Consider the following 14,355-nt stretch of genomic DNA (forward strand, 5'->3'; position numbering starts at 1 on the left):
CAAATGTTTTTATTTTCAAATGCTGTTCTTAACCACAACAAAAAAAAAAAAATAAAGGCTTTACTATTTACTTACAAGTTTGTGGTAACTTGACTCAGTAAATCTGATGAATTCTAAACCCCAAGTACTTTTTAAGCTATTGCTGCTGAATTTTCTGTGGAATCTGATGCATTAGGAATTAGCCTGACCTCACTTTCGCAGAACATTTCTAAAAAAATTTTTTTAAGGTCACTAATAAACAGGAAGACTAACAAGAATCCATATACTTTAAATATTTCTGCAGTCTTGCCCTAATGACTGAAGCAGAAGTTTAGAAAAATCTGATCAAAAGTGATATCAGCAGTCTGCCTGAGGACATGACACTTGGAAAGCTATACTGCCTTGCTGTGCGTTTCTCTGTTAACACAGCAGATTTAACCAGAAAATCAAATAAGTGCTACAGCTAAGAAACCAAAGGATTTCCTTCTTACTGAATGGTTCTTATCGGTGGATGGATTTTGTAAACCCTTTGACCACACCTCCTGCTAAGAATTGGGTATTTTTTATCATTTCTCAGTAGTAGTACTACTACTTAACATTTCTAAGCACTAGGGTTACGCAGCGCTGTACAATTTAACAGAGCGGACAGTCCCTGCTCGAAGGAGCTTACAATCTAAAGGACAAAAAGTGCAGTCAATCAAATTGGGGGCAGTCTAGATTTCCTGGATAGAGGTACAATGGTTAGGTGCTGAAAGCGACATTGAAGAGGTGGGCTTTGAGCAAGGATTTGAAGATGGGCAGGGAGGGGGCTTGGCGTATGGGCTCAGGGAGTTTATTCCAAGCATGGGGTGAGGCGAGGCAGAAAGGGCGGAGCCTGGAGTTGGCAGTGGTGGAGAAGGGTACTGAGAGGAGGGATTTGTCCTGTGAGCGGAGGTACGGGTGGGAGCGTAAAGGGAGATGAGGGTACAGAGGTAATGAGGGGCTGCAGACTGAGTGCATTTGTAGGTTACTAGGAGAAGCTTGAACTGTATGCGGTACCTGATCGGAAGCCAGTGAAGTGACTTGAGGAGAGGGGTGGTATCAGTCTAGGTGGAAGATAAGATAGGCAGCAGAGTTCTGAACGGATTGAAGGGGGGATAGATGGTTAAGTGGGAGGCCAGTGAGGAGTAGGTTGCAGTAGTCAAGGCGAGAGTGGATGAGAGTACGAGTGGTGTGCTCAGAGAGGTTACAGTAGGTTACTGAGGGCTCCGTTTACTAAGCTGCATTAGAGGCACATTTGTGCTTTTAGCATGTGCTGTGTAGGCACCCACAACATTACTATGGGTGCCTACATAGAATGCAAAAAGGCTCCTGCACCTTAGTAAACAGAGCCCTTAATTTGTTCTCTATTTCTCACCATCATTCCCTAGAATTTTTTATAGCAGACAAGAACTTTTATTGTACTTTGAAGATGTTCTAATGCATCAGGTTTTTTTTTTTGTCCTTTTAAAATGAGCTAAAAGCTCAGAACTGTAGTATTTCTAGGATTACCAGCATACTGCGTGATGTTGGAAGCCAGGCCCAGAATACTGTTCATTTTCAGTTGACATTTTTTTGGGGGGGGGCAACAGCAGCATCCAACTCTTAGCAAAGCTCATCTTTTATCGCAGGAGAACAGACCTAGCATAAGGTCATGAGAAACCACAGGCATAGATTTTAAGACTTGTATTAACAAGCATAGCTGTAAAGCCGTGTTAGCAAGAAAAAAGTTGTCATGGTTCCTCACATTACTAAGCAGAAGATTCTTCAAAAAATGAAATGAAAATCACTATGTAAAAAGTGAGATGATTTTAAGTAAATGCTGTGTTTGTCCTCGCTAGAATCCTGATCACACAAAGCCTGAGTATGCCAGGAATTGCATAAAAAGGTGGTCCCAGAATAGGACATATTTTAATAAGGCATGTCTTCAAAGTGTAAAAATACAGAATGTGATTCAGGGTCTGTTGTCGTTCACCAATTTTATACAAAATGGAACCATACTACAGTTTTTCATCAGCTAATGACCAGAGGACAGGACGTAAATCAAAAGCAAACACGCACAGCCTTTTCTGAGTAGATAACGGTGAGCTGTATTTTCTAAGGTTCTGCTGATGAGCTGTAATGTATATATCCTTTATTGTCGGATACATTTGTCTATGGGGATTGGATGTGTTCCCAACAGGTAGATCTAGTAGATATAAATGCTCAGTGTTAAAACTGGTTCTGTGGGTTTGCTGGAAGTACAATACTAGAAGGTCTACTAGCTGAACTTTTGCTGGACTGTTTCTTGTATTTTCTTCGTACTAAATAGAACAGAAGTAGAAGATTAGCTGTAATTAAATGTCCATCACATTCAGAGCATAACACTTTTTTTATTTTGCTCTAGCAATATAACATGGTCTTGTTAGACTACTTCTGTTTATAGGGAAGACTTTGCCATCAGAAACAAGGATAGACATCTGCTTTGACCCAAAACAGGGAAGAACACTGCAGAATCCTGACCAAATCCTTACAGCAGGCTTCAAGTCAAAAATCTTCTTCAAGGTGATTGCTCTTCCATTTGAAACACCCAGGAAAACCGTACCACAGTACAAAGAAGAAAACCACAGAATGATATCGCCTGTAGTAATATAACCTACAGCTGAAAAACTTAAGAATAACCCTATGTCTTTGGAAAATGAGTCACTGAAAGAAAGTATCCCCTGCACTGCTGGTACTGGTTGTCTGACAGTGGCCTAATCTGGAAAAATAAATAAATAAAAGTGAGCCAACAAATTCAGCAAGAACAGAGTGGCATAAATTTCTGCAATCTACCACACTGCAACCTTAACACAAGGCCAGGACCCCCCCCCCCCCCCCAGTGTTATGCACATGGGGAAGACATTCAACATAAGGAAATTTCTACAGATGCTTTCCTAATGTAGTATATATTACTCAAGACCGACACTATGAAGAGGAATATTATACTGCTCTTACAGACCCACATTTGGAACAAATAGACAGCTGATCAAACACTAGTATAAACACAAAATTATACAACACACCTGTCCCAGATTTCTCAATAATAAAGTGAAAATTGAAACTTTTTGAGAATTTAATAATTTTAATTATAACAATTATTTAAAAAAAAAATAAATTCTGTTTAAGAATATTTTGCATTTCCCTTGCATAAACTTATCCATGAACTTTTTAAGCTTTTTTTTTTCTCAGCTGTAACTTCCAGTGTTTACATGAAAATTGGCTTGTCAGGTGTCACAGCAGAAGAAAGGTCGAGAACCATTGCTCTTCGGCCAGGCCTGCCTGGGCATAAGTGAAGGAAAATACATGCAGCTTTCTCGATGTAGTTGGAAACTGCATTTACCAATGGCAGCTCCTATCCTGTCAAGGTCAAAAGAAATCAAAAGCCAGGTGGCCCTTTCTATGGACTTTAGTCTGCACCAGAGAGACGGACAAGGCTCTCTTCCATTCCAAAGTGTAAAGTATGCTTTCACCTTTCTGGGCATGAGATCTGGGGAGAAAAAAAAACATTGGCAAGACTATTGATGGTTAAGATGGAATGCCAACACTACCCTGGGAAACAACGTTGGATGGGTGCATGGAACCACTCTTGCTGCAAAGTCTTGTGTAATGTGGATCAGTTATTAGAGGGTGGAGCGCATTTACTGTGTAAGCCAAATTGCTCACCACCAAAAATCAGACTTTCCATGGTACGTACTTCAGATGACGGGTATTATTAAGTGGCTCTAAAAGACCTTTCATTAGCTAAGTAAGAACAATATTGAGGTCCCACAAGACTGTGCGTGGCTTGATAGGAGGCTTCGGTAGAAGTAAGCCCTGCATAAAGCAAATGACAAAAGGCTGTACAAAAAAGGATTTACCTTCTGCATGATGGTGACAGTTGCCAAGTGCACCAAGGTGTATCCAAATAAAGTTGGTTTCGAGATCTGACTCGGAGAGATGTAGAGGTATTCAAACAGTTTTTGTGTTGGACAGAAAAACAAATCCAGGGTCTTATCTCGGCACCAATGCCACACCTCTTCCATTTAAAATCTCCTAGTAGAATCTCTTCTAAAAGCCAACAGGACTTTGAGAAACACTGTACATTCCAGTAAGCCAATGTTAACCCCTCAGCATCCAAACTGTGAGGGCTAGGGCCTTGATCTTGGAATGTAGTATCATCACCAGATCCTGAGTGATCAGTTTTCACAGAACTAGACTTTTTTTTTTTTTAGTAAATGTTTACTGAAGTACTTACTTAAGGAAATATCCAAAACGAGAGACAGAGCCAAGCCTGCCTTGGCTACAATGGGGCTATTAGAATCATGGTTGCCTGGTTTGCTTGTTTCAGAAATGTTTTTGTTATTAGAGATATTAGAGAATATTTATATAGGAAGACCTCTCGCCAGTGGAGAAAGGTAGATTGTCCCTATTCTGGAACAGAACTGAGGGATCTTCTTATTGAACAAGATCTCTTGAGGGTGTACCCTACAGCCTACAAAGGATGCAGAATTAGATTCAGTGTGTCCACCAGGCAGGCAGTTATTGCGCGCCAGATATGTGGCCATCATTCTGTAAATAAAGGCTTATTTCTACATTGACAGTCTCACAATTCAGGATATAGAATCCTGTTCCTCTCTGATTGTTGAAGTAAGTATATTGCTTCTTGGTTGTCTGTCTGTATCCTAATTCAATCTCTGAAAACCCGTACAATATTCCCTAATGCCTTGAGCTCAAAATAATTTATCGGATGAAGTTGTTTTCACACCCAAACTCAAGACTCATGGTCTAGCCAGGAACAATCTACATGAGTTCTCCAACAATCTTACAACAGGGATAGAGGGAAAAGAGCAATTTTCAATTCTTCTAAAATCTCAATAAGCTCATGCTTGGGTTACTGGGTAATTTGTTCCATAAGTCTTTTGTCTTCACTCCTAGTCCTTGAAGGCTGGCAGTGGGTCAAGTTCTGAGGATATCCCTAATGCATATGTACCAGAGGGATATGCATGCCTATTATCTCTAGAAAACACTGAACAAATAGGATTGCATAGATATTAACACCATGTGGGTGAATCTCTTCATAAAGGTGGTTAATACATCCCAATAAGTAAAAATTAATCATATCAATAGCCTTTTGGTGGTAAGATGTATATGTTTATAAAACAATTAACCATCCCCTCCCCCTTCTTAAGGATAACGGGAAGAAAAGTTGTATGCTTACACAAAAGCAACATAGAGCTGTTTATTTATTGTGGGTGCCCTGAATAAAAATGATTTAAACATTAAAAACAATTATTTGAGGATCAATAGCAATTCTTACAAATAGAATACTTTTTATGGAAAAGCATTCCTGAAAACAATGTAGGACTTCAGGTTCCAAAATGAATAAAAATCCTGCTAATTGTTTTTGAGGATGGAATACCAACTATTTTATTAAGCATAATCTTGTCCAGCCATAATTAAATACCTAAGAATACTTTTTCAATACTATGTTGACTGAAGTACTTGCCACAAGGGAGTTTCTAATGAAAAGGAATGGTAAAAATGCAAGTACAGCAGATCAAATCTGGCTGCCCTTGAAGAACCTTAGTGCTGGGCCAGGGTCTGACTAAGTGTAATATGAGAACCACAAATCCAATACAACAGCTGAAAATACCCTCACCTGAGCCAGAATGCCTGCCTTAGAAGCCTGTTAGACCACGGCGACATAACTTAAAATGTAGAATAAGAAGTGTGTATATATGTTTGTGACTTTATAGATATGTAAAGCTAATTCTTCATTTGCATTCTTTATCCTCCTGTTTACTGCAGCACTAGCTTGTGTTTAACATAATATATTCAGCATGCTTCATTCCACCAATACACGCTCTGACCATTTTTTTGAAAATAAACACAGTAATAGCATCCATGGATCAACTGAATTCCTGGAATTTATTGGCCTGTCTTTGTTTTCCCTTATTTTCTTTGCTAGGATATCCGGCAGTTCATCTTGAACCAGAAGGAAGGAACTAAGAGCCAGGTCTGAAACTGAGGGTTGCCTTTAGCATGGACCAGCGTTATGTACATCAGGATTCGGAAGTGGTTACTGAGTGGGAGGAGCTCCCTTGGTAAATTCAAGTTGACGAGAAGATTTAATGCTAGGCTCTTTGAGCAGGACTTGATATCATAAAAGTCAAAAGCATGTTCTCACAGACCTACCACCCACTATTGCTATAGGCTTCCAACAGAAGTGCACACCTATTGGTCTGAATTTAGCACAAATCCATTGTGAATGTGATATCTAAAGTCCAGGAAAACAGAAATAATTACAAAGAACATCAGGGGTGTTACTCATTTGTATTGCTTAGAACAGCCACCGATGTTTTACGATCAGCAACGGACACTATAGCAGGCCTCACTGTGATAATAATCCATCAGAAATTCTCAGCAAGAAAAGGAACAGAGGTAGAAAAACCAGCAACTAATACATATGCAATAAACATGTGATGTGAGTAGATTCTCTTTCTAGCCTGTAAGTGATCATTCATATTCTGCAAAGTTTACTAGCAAGATACACATTTACACAGCTAAACTGAAATCTCAGGTTAGCCCAGTTGCTTTACAGGCACTGTAGAGATGCTGTAAAGGATTTTTATCATAGAAACCTAGATGCAACTTTCAAAAGGTGCTTTGCTTGGGCTTAAACTGTCCCCCCCTGACAGTGGCAAAAACATGTGAGGGCTTTCGCTGACAGCATGCAAGCTTTTAGCTTGGCCATGAAAGAGCATAAATACACTTGCTTTCCAAATGTAGATGGGCTGTTTTAAGCCTGCTCAGCCACCCACAACAATAGCAAGTACAGTGGAGTGGGTGTAGGCATTTTTTTAAGGGAAATTATCTTCTGAAAATAAGCTCCAGGGCATGAATGAAAATTGCTCCCAAAATGAACATATCTACATTTGGGCTAGATTCAGTAAATGGTGCTCAATGCTTATTCTACAATGGGCCCTCAACGATCACACCTATTACCGAAAGCATTGCGTGCTGATTTCGGCAGCTAAAGTCGGAGGCCAAAACTTCGAGCAGGTCTAATTCCCTGCGCACATCCCTGGTATTCTATAACATTGTATGCAAATTTTAGGAACGCCCTGCTCTTCCCATGGTCACACACCCTTTTGAGTTGCACACCGTAGGATTTGGGAACATATTATTATAGACCAACATGTAGCAAGATGTGTGTGCAAAGCCAAATTGTTGTCATCTAGCATGCAATTATTTGAGACAATTTAGTTAGGCACACATCTTCGAAATATAGTCTGGGGCATAGGAGCCGACTCTGTGGGTGCTATGGGTGCTTGAGCACCCCCAATATTGAGAGAATTCCTTGTATGTATCCAGGGAGGAGTTATTTCCATTGGGCTTAGCACCCCCAATAATTTTGAAAAGTTGGCTCCTATGGTCTGGGGGATTGGGACTTATTCAATAAGCTAAATTAGCTATTAAGATAGTATATTAATTACTATGTTAACATGGCAGAAGAGGTGTGGAATAGGCAGGGCAGGGGTGAGGACAGTGCCTTTCAGTTAATGTGGAGGTAGTTACCAAGCATTAAGTGTACTTAATACAGTATGGTTAATACCAGCTCACGAGGGGCCCCTTTTACAAAGCGGCAGTAAGCTCAACAAAGGCTTACTGCTCACTAAACAGGAAGTACTGCAGTAGCCTGGTGGTATTTCCCACCCCCAGTGCACCGTCATATCCAGTGTTAAGAATATTTATTTTTGTAGTGGCGGGGTCTACCTGGCTGTAATCAGATAGTGCTGTTCGCAGCCTGGGTACCGCGGGGGCCCTTACAGTCACCTCAATGGGTGTGGGGGGTAAGTGCTCCCCCCCCAATGGCTGCGCGGCAAGTACCTTACTTGCCAAATGGCCATTTTCTGCAGAAAAGAAGGACTACCCTTTTACCAGCTGCGGTAAAAAGGGGCCACGGCACGTCTCAAAAACACGCTCTGACACAAGCACAGGCCCCCCTTTTGCTGCAGCTTGGTAAAAGGGGCCCTAGGTGTAGCTAACCACTCTTATCTGCAATGCAGTTAACACGTGATAAAGAACTTTGCTGTCTGTTAACTGTAAGGCAAGATGGTGGGAACACTTCCAACATGCAATGCAAAGGTGTTACAGTTAACCTGTTTTAATTTTGGTAGTTACCGCAAAGTAACTGGAAAACCTTCCTGCAGATTAGTAAATAGAGCCTTTACTGAACCATAAGTCATATGTTTAAGGAAAATCACAGCGTAGAGCTGAGCAGTGCATCTGTCTCATGTCTTTTATCAATCAGTGAATTACAGAAGAGCTGCCCTTTACCACCCCTATCCTTCATACATGGAGATTTGCACACACTGGAAGTACTGCATGCACAATTATCTCCTGTATATTCACTGTGGGTATCCTGAAAACCTGACTGACTGGCTTGCTATGCCCTGAGGACATTGCTTTATCGTGATGATGACAAAACTGGTGTAGACTGAATTTCCTGTCAGAGTCAAACAATTTGGGCCTTCAGGATTGAGAAAAAATGCAGTCCTTTATTATCATAAATACCCGACACGGGCCGTGTTTCGGCGTACAAACGCCTGCATCAGGGGTAGTCAGATGTTCAGAAGTGTTGCCCCGGGGCACAGAGACTCCGTAATTCCGAGAGCTGTACCAGTGGTTGGAGGTAGAAATCTGAAGAAAGGCAGCTTTATTGCAGAGGTGGGAAATAGTTGAACAGGTTGAAGTAGCTCAGAGCTGGGTAACTGCAAATGCGCAGTAGAGACTTCCCTCTCTGTCCCACCCTCGCGTCAAGATGTGATGGCGTCAGAGAGCGATCTGTTGCTGCCTGCAGCGCTTTCACACGGAGGTGAGAGGCGCTGTCAGGTCAGTGCAGGGGGCCCGGCACAGAGGGGGGTGGGAGCAGCGGCGAGGAGGGTAGCTGGACAGGGTGAGGCCAGGAGATACAGGACGGCTGCTGTCACCACCGCTCCTACAAGATCTGATCACCACCACTGATATCTTCCCGGAGATATATTTTAAGAACATAAGAGGTTTGGGGGGTTTTTCACCTACCCCACATCTTCTCCCTCCTTTATGGCATCCTGGCATCTGTGCTCCTGTATCTGAACTCCATCCCTCGCCGATGTCTGTACAGGTGTCCTCGGCACCTGCAGTGATTCATTCTCGCTGCTTGCACCAGCCCTACAGGCTTCCATCTGCCATGTCCTGCCCTCGCTGAGGTCATTGCCCGTTTCCTGTCTGGCAGAACATGTCAGATGGAAGCCTGCGGGACCGGCGGAAGCAGAAAGAATGAACCGCTGCAGGCGGGAAGAGGTTCAGAGACTGCAGTGCAGATGCTGGGACGCTGCGGAGGAGAGGGGGGGAAGAGAGCAGTGTAGCGCTGCAGCTGGGTGGGCCTGTGCCCATGCAGACCTTCCTGTAGCTACGGCACTGGACTCTGTAATTTGCCTTCAACACTGATTTGGAAAGGATGAGTAATACATCTAAAACCCCAAAAGAAGTAACAGGCTTAACTCATCTGCTCTAATTACACTAATTACTCTGCCAATCATTTCTAGCAGCCTAAGATCCTAACCCCCTGAAATGTACATAATAAATCACCATCACAAAGCTGCAATCCATTTTTAAATGATGTACAATATAATATTATGACACCATGATTTTTGTTTTCAAGAATTTCCCTTTGCCAGTACATTGACTTTTGACAGTGCTCCATTGATTGAAATTCCACAATAGAAAATAATGGTAGATAACACTGTATTCATCTTAACGTAGCTCACCTTCATTTCAAACCACTACAATGACATCCTTGCCTTATTAAAATGAATAAATATTTCCATATGATGTCCGGTTTGGAGACATATACTATTTTTTACATGACTACAATATTCTTCTGAATCTTAACCTCATTCCCTCTTGTAAACCAGATATGCTTAGGAATTGTTCATGTTGCGTTACTTGGCGTATTACTAGACATTCTATGTAAATAACTTCTGTACATTACTGTGACACACTTACTGAAGCCAGAACTGTGAATGACAACCAATAAACTGTTCTATCCAACATGTCTCTTTGCTAAGTGCATTCCCTTTTTATACTTTCCAAGCTACGGAATCTTGGACACAGATATGAAAAAGATCAATGTCCGTTTGTCCATTCACAAACACAATGGTGTCCAAATTAACCAAATTTTGATTGCAGGAATATCTTGGATGAGTTGAAAAACCTGAAACATCAGGTCAGTCTATTTAGAGAATGAAGCATCTGAAAAATATAAAAATCCCACTGCTTTCTCTGCCAAACACTTAAAGCTGCACATTCCAAGGCCCACCCTCATCTTTTCCAGCACATTGACACAGGGCACCACAGATGGGAGAAAATAACAGTAGCAGGTAATAACAGCTGAAGGATGACACCAAAAGGTTCTTTCAAAGCCAACTTCCTCCCCCCCCCCCCCCATGCCCATCCTTATCCTATACCCACCAACCCCACAAAAAAAATACCATACATATAGACACATTCCCAAACATACACACACAGGTCCCAATTTCTCATATGTTTCTTCTCATCAACACAGTCCCATATATGCTCACCCTACCTTTCCATACACCTCAGTTGCCACCCCTTCCTTCCACCTCACCCTAATCAAATATACAGTCACCTCCCCACATCCTGTGTGTGTATATATATAAAACAATATATAGCTTTATACCCCACACCTGACTACATACACACAGATACAAAGCCACACAAACATACCTCTTAAACATATCCACACCCTATTCACCTACTACACTTTACATACACACTCCCACCTACATACCTCCATCCAGCTGTCCCCCTATTCCCCACATTTGCAGATACCCATAAACTCACACTCCCTGACACAGGGCTGGTGTTAGACATTCAGGGGCCCAGGGCAGAAACTGGGGAGAGGACCCAAAAGCTGACTTTCAGCCTAAGCCTTCTTTAATTTGAGGCAGGTTTGGGGCCCCCTAAGGTATGGGGACCCAGGGCAACTGCCCTGTTTGCCACTCCCTAACGCCAGCCCTGCTCACACATTCCTACAAATCTCCCCACACAAGACCACAACCTACACTAACACACCACAGAAACCAGTGGCATCTCTAGACAGAATTATTTGGAGGCAAGAGATAGGGCAAGCTAGGTATGAAGAGGGACAAACCAAGGTGACAATAAAATGTCACTTTTCTGCACATCATACCTCTCGCTTCCCCCACTATTTAAATTAGCTATAAAAGATACTGCATAAAGAATCCTCTAGTCAGGTTACTATTATAATTATTTGATAGTATCATTGAATGAATTCTGAAGGGAGTGAAGTCTGATATCTATACAGGATGGGAAAGTCAATATAAATCCACACACATCACTAATATATTCTCCACATCACCCAACAATGGAGCTAGGACATTTCCCCTTACAACTCACTATACAAAAATATAGAAATATAAGAATGTGGCATCATATCAAAAATGACGCACATTCCACTGAAAGACATTGTGAAGTTACATAGAAGCCTGTAAAATAAGGCATATAGCAAACACCATCCCAAAACAGCATGAACTAGGACTCAAACTGTGACAACCCTATCTATGAAAAGATAACTGCAAATATTACACTGGGTCCTGGTAGACCCCTACTCTTCTTATTGGGGAAACAGAACAAATGGGACTACTAGAGATCTCTGCTTGGCAACTACAGGCTAGTAGAATCCTTCACCTCGGTCACACATGCGGAACATACAGACACTCACCCAATACAGAATTAGAAAGAGACACATGAAAACAAAAACTGAAATAGAAACACCCCAGGAAGCTAGAAACTATGGGGTTGATTCAAGAACGGGAGCCTACAGTTAGGTGCCAGGATATAGCGTGCTAAGCGTAGATTCTATAATGGCAATTGTGCATGCATTTGCTGTTATATAATACTACTGAAGTGCGCATATTTGTGCATTAGTGTAGATTAGCTAAATGGCTGGTGTAAATGTTTGCGTGTAGATATTAGCATTGTATAACATGCATGCGTAACTGCTAGGCAAGCCCTTGACCCGCCCATGGCCTCACCCCCTAGTAGGTGCTTGTGATAGAATTTGCATGTGCATGTTATAGAATAAGACTATGGGAATCTGTGCCAATTAACGCAAATTAAGGTCAATAGTAGCTCGTTATTAAATTATGTGTGCAGCTGACCTTATTCTATAACTTGCATATGCAACTTCCTGCTGTAAACGTAAAGTTGGGCACACAAGTTTATAGAATCTGGGGGTACCCTTTCAATCTAGGAACTTGTATGCCCAATTTTATGCCTAGTACGCAACGTTGACACAAACACAGTGAAGGTGACTAAAACAACCAGACAATTTAAAAATAACAGCAGTTTATTAATATCCAAGACTCAACACAGGCTGTGTTTTGGCCTATTAGGCCTGCATCAGGAGTCTTATAGGATGTTGATGTAGAAATTTGCCTGATATTTGAATCTATGTGTAAATAAACGTAGTAGAGCTACGGCATGTATGCCAGTTCTCATTATAGAAACTGCCAATCTCGGACATATTACATGATCAGCCACGAGTTATCAGTCCAAACTATCATAGTGTCAAGTGCTGAAGTCAAATACAATAGTGCACAAAGTTGTGAACACAAGTTATAGAACAGTACCAGCTGTGTGTGTTTTGGTATGAATCAATTATTGTCTATAATTGGTCTTAATTATTGCTAATTGGCAATGATTAGCAGTTGCACACATAATTGCCCTTAGTTGGTATTCTATAAATTGCACACGCAAAATCCAGAGCATGAAAATGCAAGGGAGCGTGGACCTGGGAGAGGCATGGGAAGGTCAGAAACTAAGTTTCTAGAATAGCGCCTCAGTGCAGTAACACATGTAACTGTAGATTAGTGCCAACTGGCAACAATTAACTCCAATTATTGGTTGTTAATGCCTAATTTGCTGATTATGCATGTAACTGGCATTATTCTATAATCTGCGTGTGCAATTCTGCATGCTACATATGAAAACATGCGAATGACCTTATAGAATATGGAGGTATGAGGGCAATTCTACAAGGAGGCACCTAGATTTATGTGCTCAAAAAGCGCGAATACTAACTGAAAATACACTTCCATTTAAGGCCCAAACACTTACAGCAGCCATAAAGCTGGTGTAAATGTTCACGCCTAGATTGCAAATGACTGCCCATAGATTCTAAAATTTTAGAAACTACGATCCATCCATGCCAGAAACCTATAACTTGTACTCCTATACCTACCCCCCCCCCCAACACACACACACTCCTATACCAACAGAACAACACAATCCCCATTCATCCCAACACCTACAAGACTTTTTTTTTTTTATTTGCATGACGTCTTTATTTAACAGGATAACAGTACAATATTGCCTCATACATATCAGGCAAGATAAACTCCTACTATTCTTTAAACAAGCAAGTGTAAGATTCCTAACTCACCCCAGTACGCCATCCGTTAACACCATATATTAACCTCTGTAAACTTCAATGTTTGTAAGTACGTTTTCTATAACTTACTTATCAGTAAGACCTCCATCCCCACCCTCCTCCCTGTCCCCCCAACTACCCTCGCTCCCATTCATTACCCTGCGTTTCTTATTTTGTACAGTTCACAGGTCAGACAGTATATGCTTAATCCATGGAAAATGTTTCCCAAATGGATTGCCATCTGTTTAGCTGATGTTTTCTTTCACGCTCCATCTCACAGATATATTTCAGCTTATTAAGCCATTTTTTAATTGAAGGGACCCCTGTCTGCTTCCAGTGGGATGCTATGACTATCTTTGCCGCCCCTACAGCCTGCCGCACCAGGATCCGCTGATGCAATTTTAGGCCTACCATCTTTGCAGTAAACAAGAAAAACTCAGGGGACCATGGAACCGCACATCCCACCCAGTTCTGCAGCCTACTATGAACTGATTTCCAAAATGCTCGTACTTTGACACAGCTCCACCACACGTGTCCCATAGTCCCTCGCTGACCACATCCTCTCCAGCACAAGCCCGATGTGTCTGGGAAAATGCGCTGGATACGATCCGGAGTGAGATACCACCGAAACAGTACCTTCACCGCATTCTCCTTGAGGGGCACATGTAGAGACACACCTACCGCCGCTCTTTCTATTTTCTCCCAGTTGGTCCCCCCCAGGGCCACCCCCAGCTCCCGCTCCCAGCTTGTCCTGTGCAAAGTGTAGCAGGCAACCTGCGCATTGATGCTCTTGTATATATGGCCTATCAGCCCCCTTGAAGAAACAAATTTACCACAGA

At 41.8% G+C, this 14,355-nt stretch overlaps 2 protein-coding genes across 2 annotated transcripts in view; one reads left to right on the forward strand and one right to left on the reverse strand.

The window, feature by feature from the left end:
- Nucleotides 1-7,694, forward strand: part of GPRC5B (G protein-coupled receptor class C group 5 member B) — a 55,664-nt gene extending 47,970 nt beyond the window's left edge. The window contains exon 4 of the mRNA XM_030210954.1: nt 5,966-7,694. The gene's annotated coding sequence lies outside the window, so the exon portion shown is untranslated. The remainder of the gene's footprint in view (nt 1-5,965) is intronic.
- Nucleotides 1,187-14,355, reverse strand: part of IQCK (IQ motif containing K) — a 96,770-nt gene continuing 83,601 nt past the window's right edge. Inside the window, exon 9 of the mRNA XM_030210956.1 lies at nt 1,187-2,300. Within this exon, the coding sequence (XP_030066816.1) occupies nt 2,209-2,300 (92 nt within the window). The 3' untranslated portion in view covers nt 1,187-2,208. The remainder of the gene's footprint in view (nt 2,301-14,355) is intronic.

This window comes from Microcaecilia unicolor, chromosome 8 (assembly GCF_901765095.1).
Source record: "Microcaecilia unicolor chromosome 8, aMicUni1.1, whole genome shotgun sequence".
In the NCBI taxonomy this organism is placed as follows: Eukaryota; Metazoa; Chordata; class Amphibia; order Gymnophiona; family Siphonopidae; genus Microcaecilia; species Microcaecilia unicolor.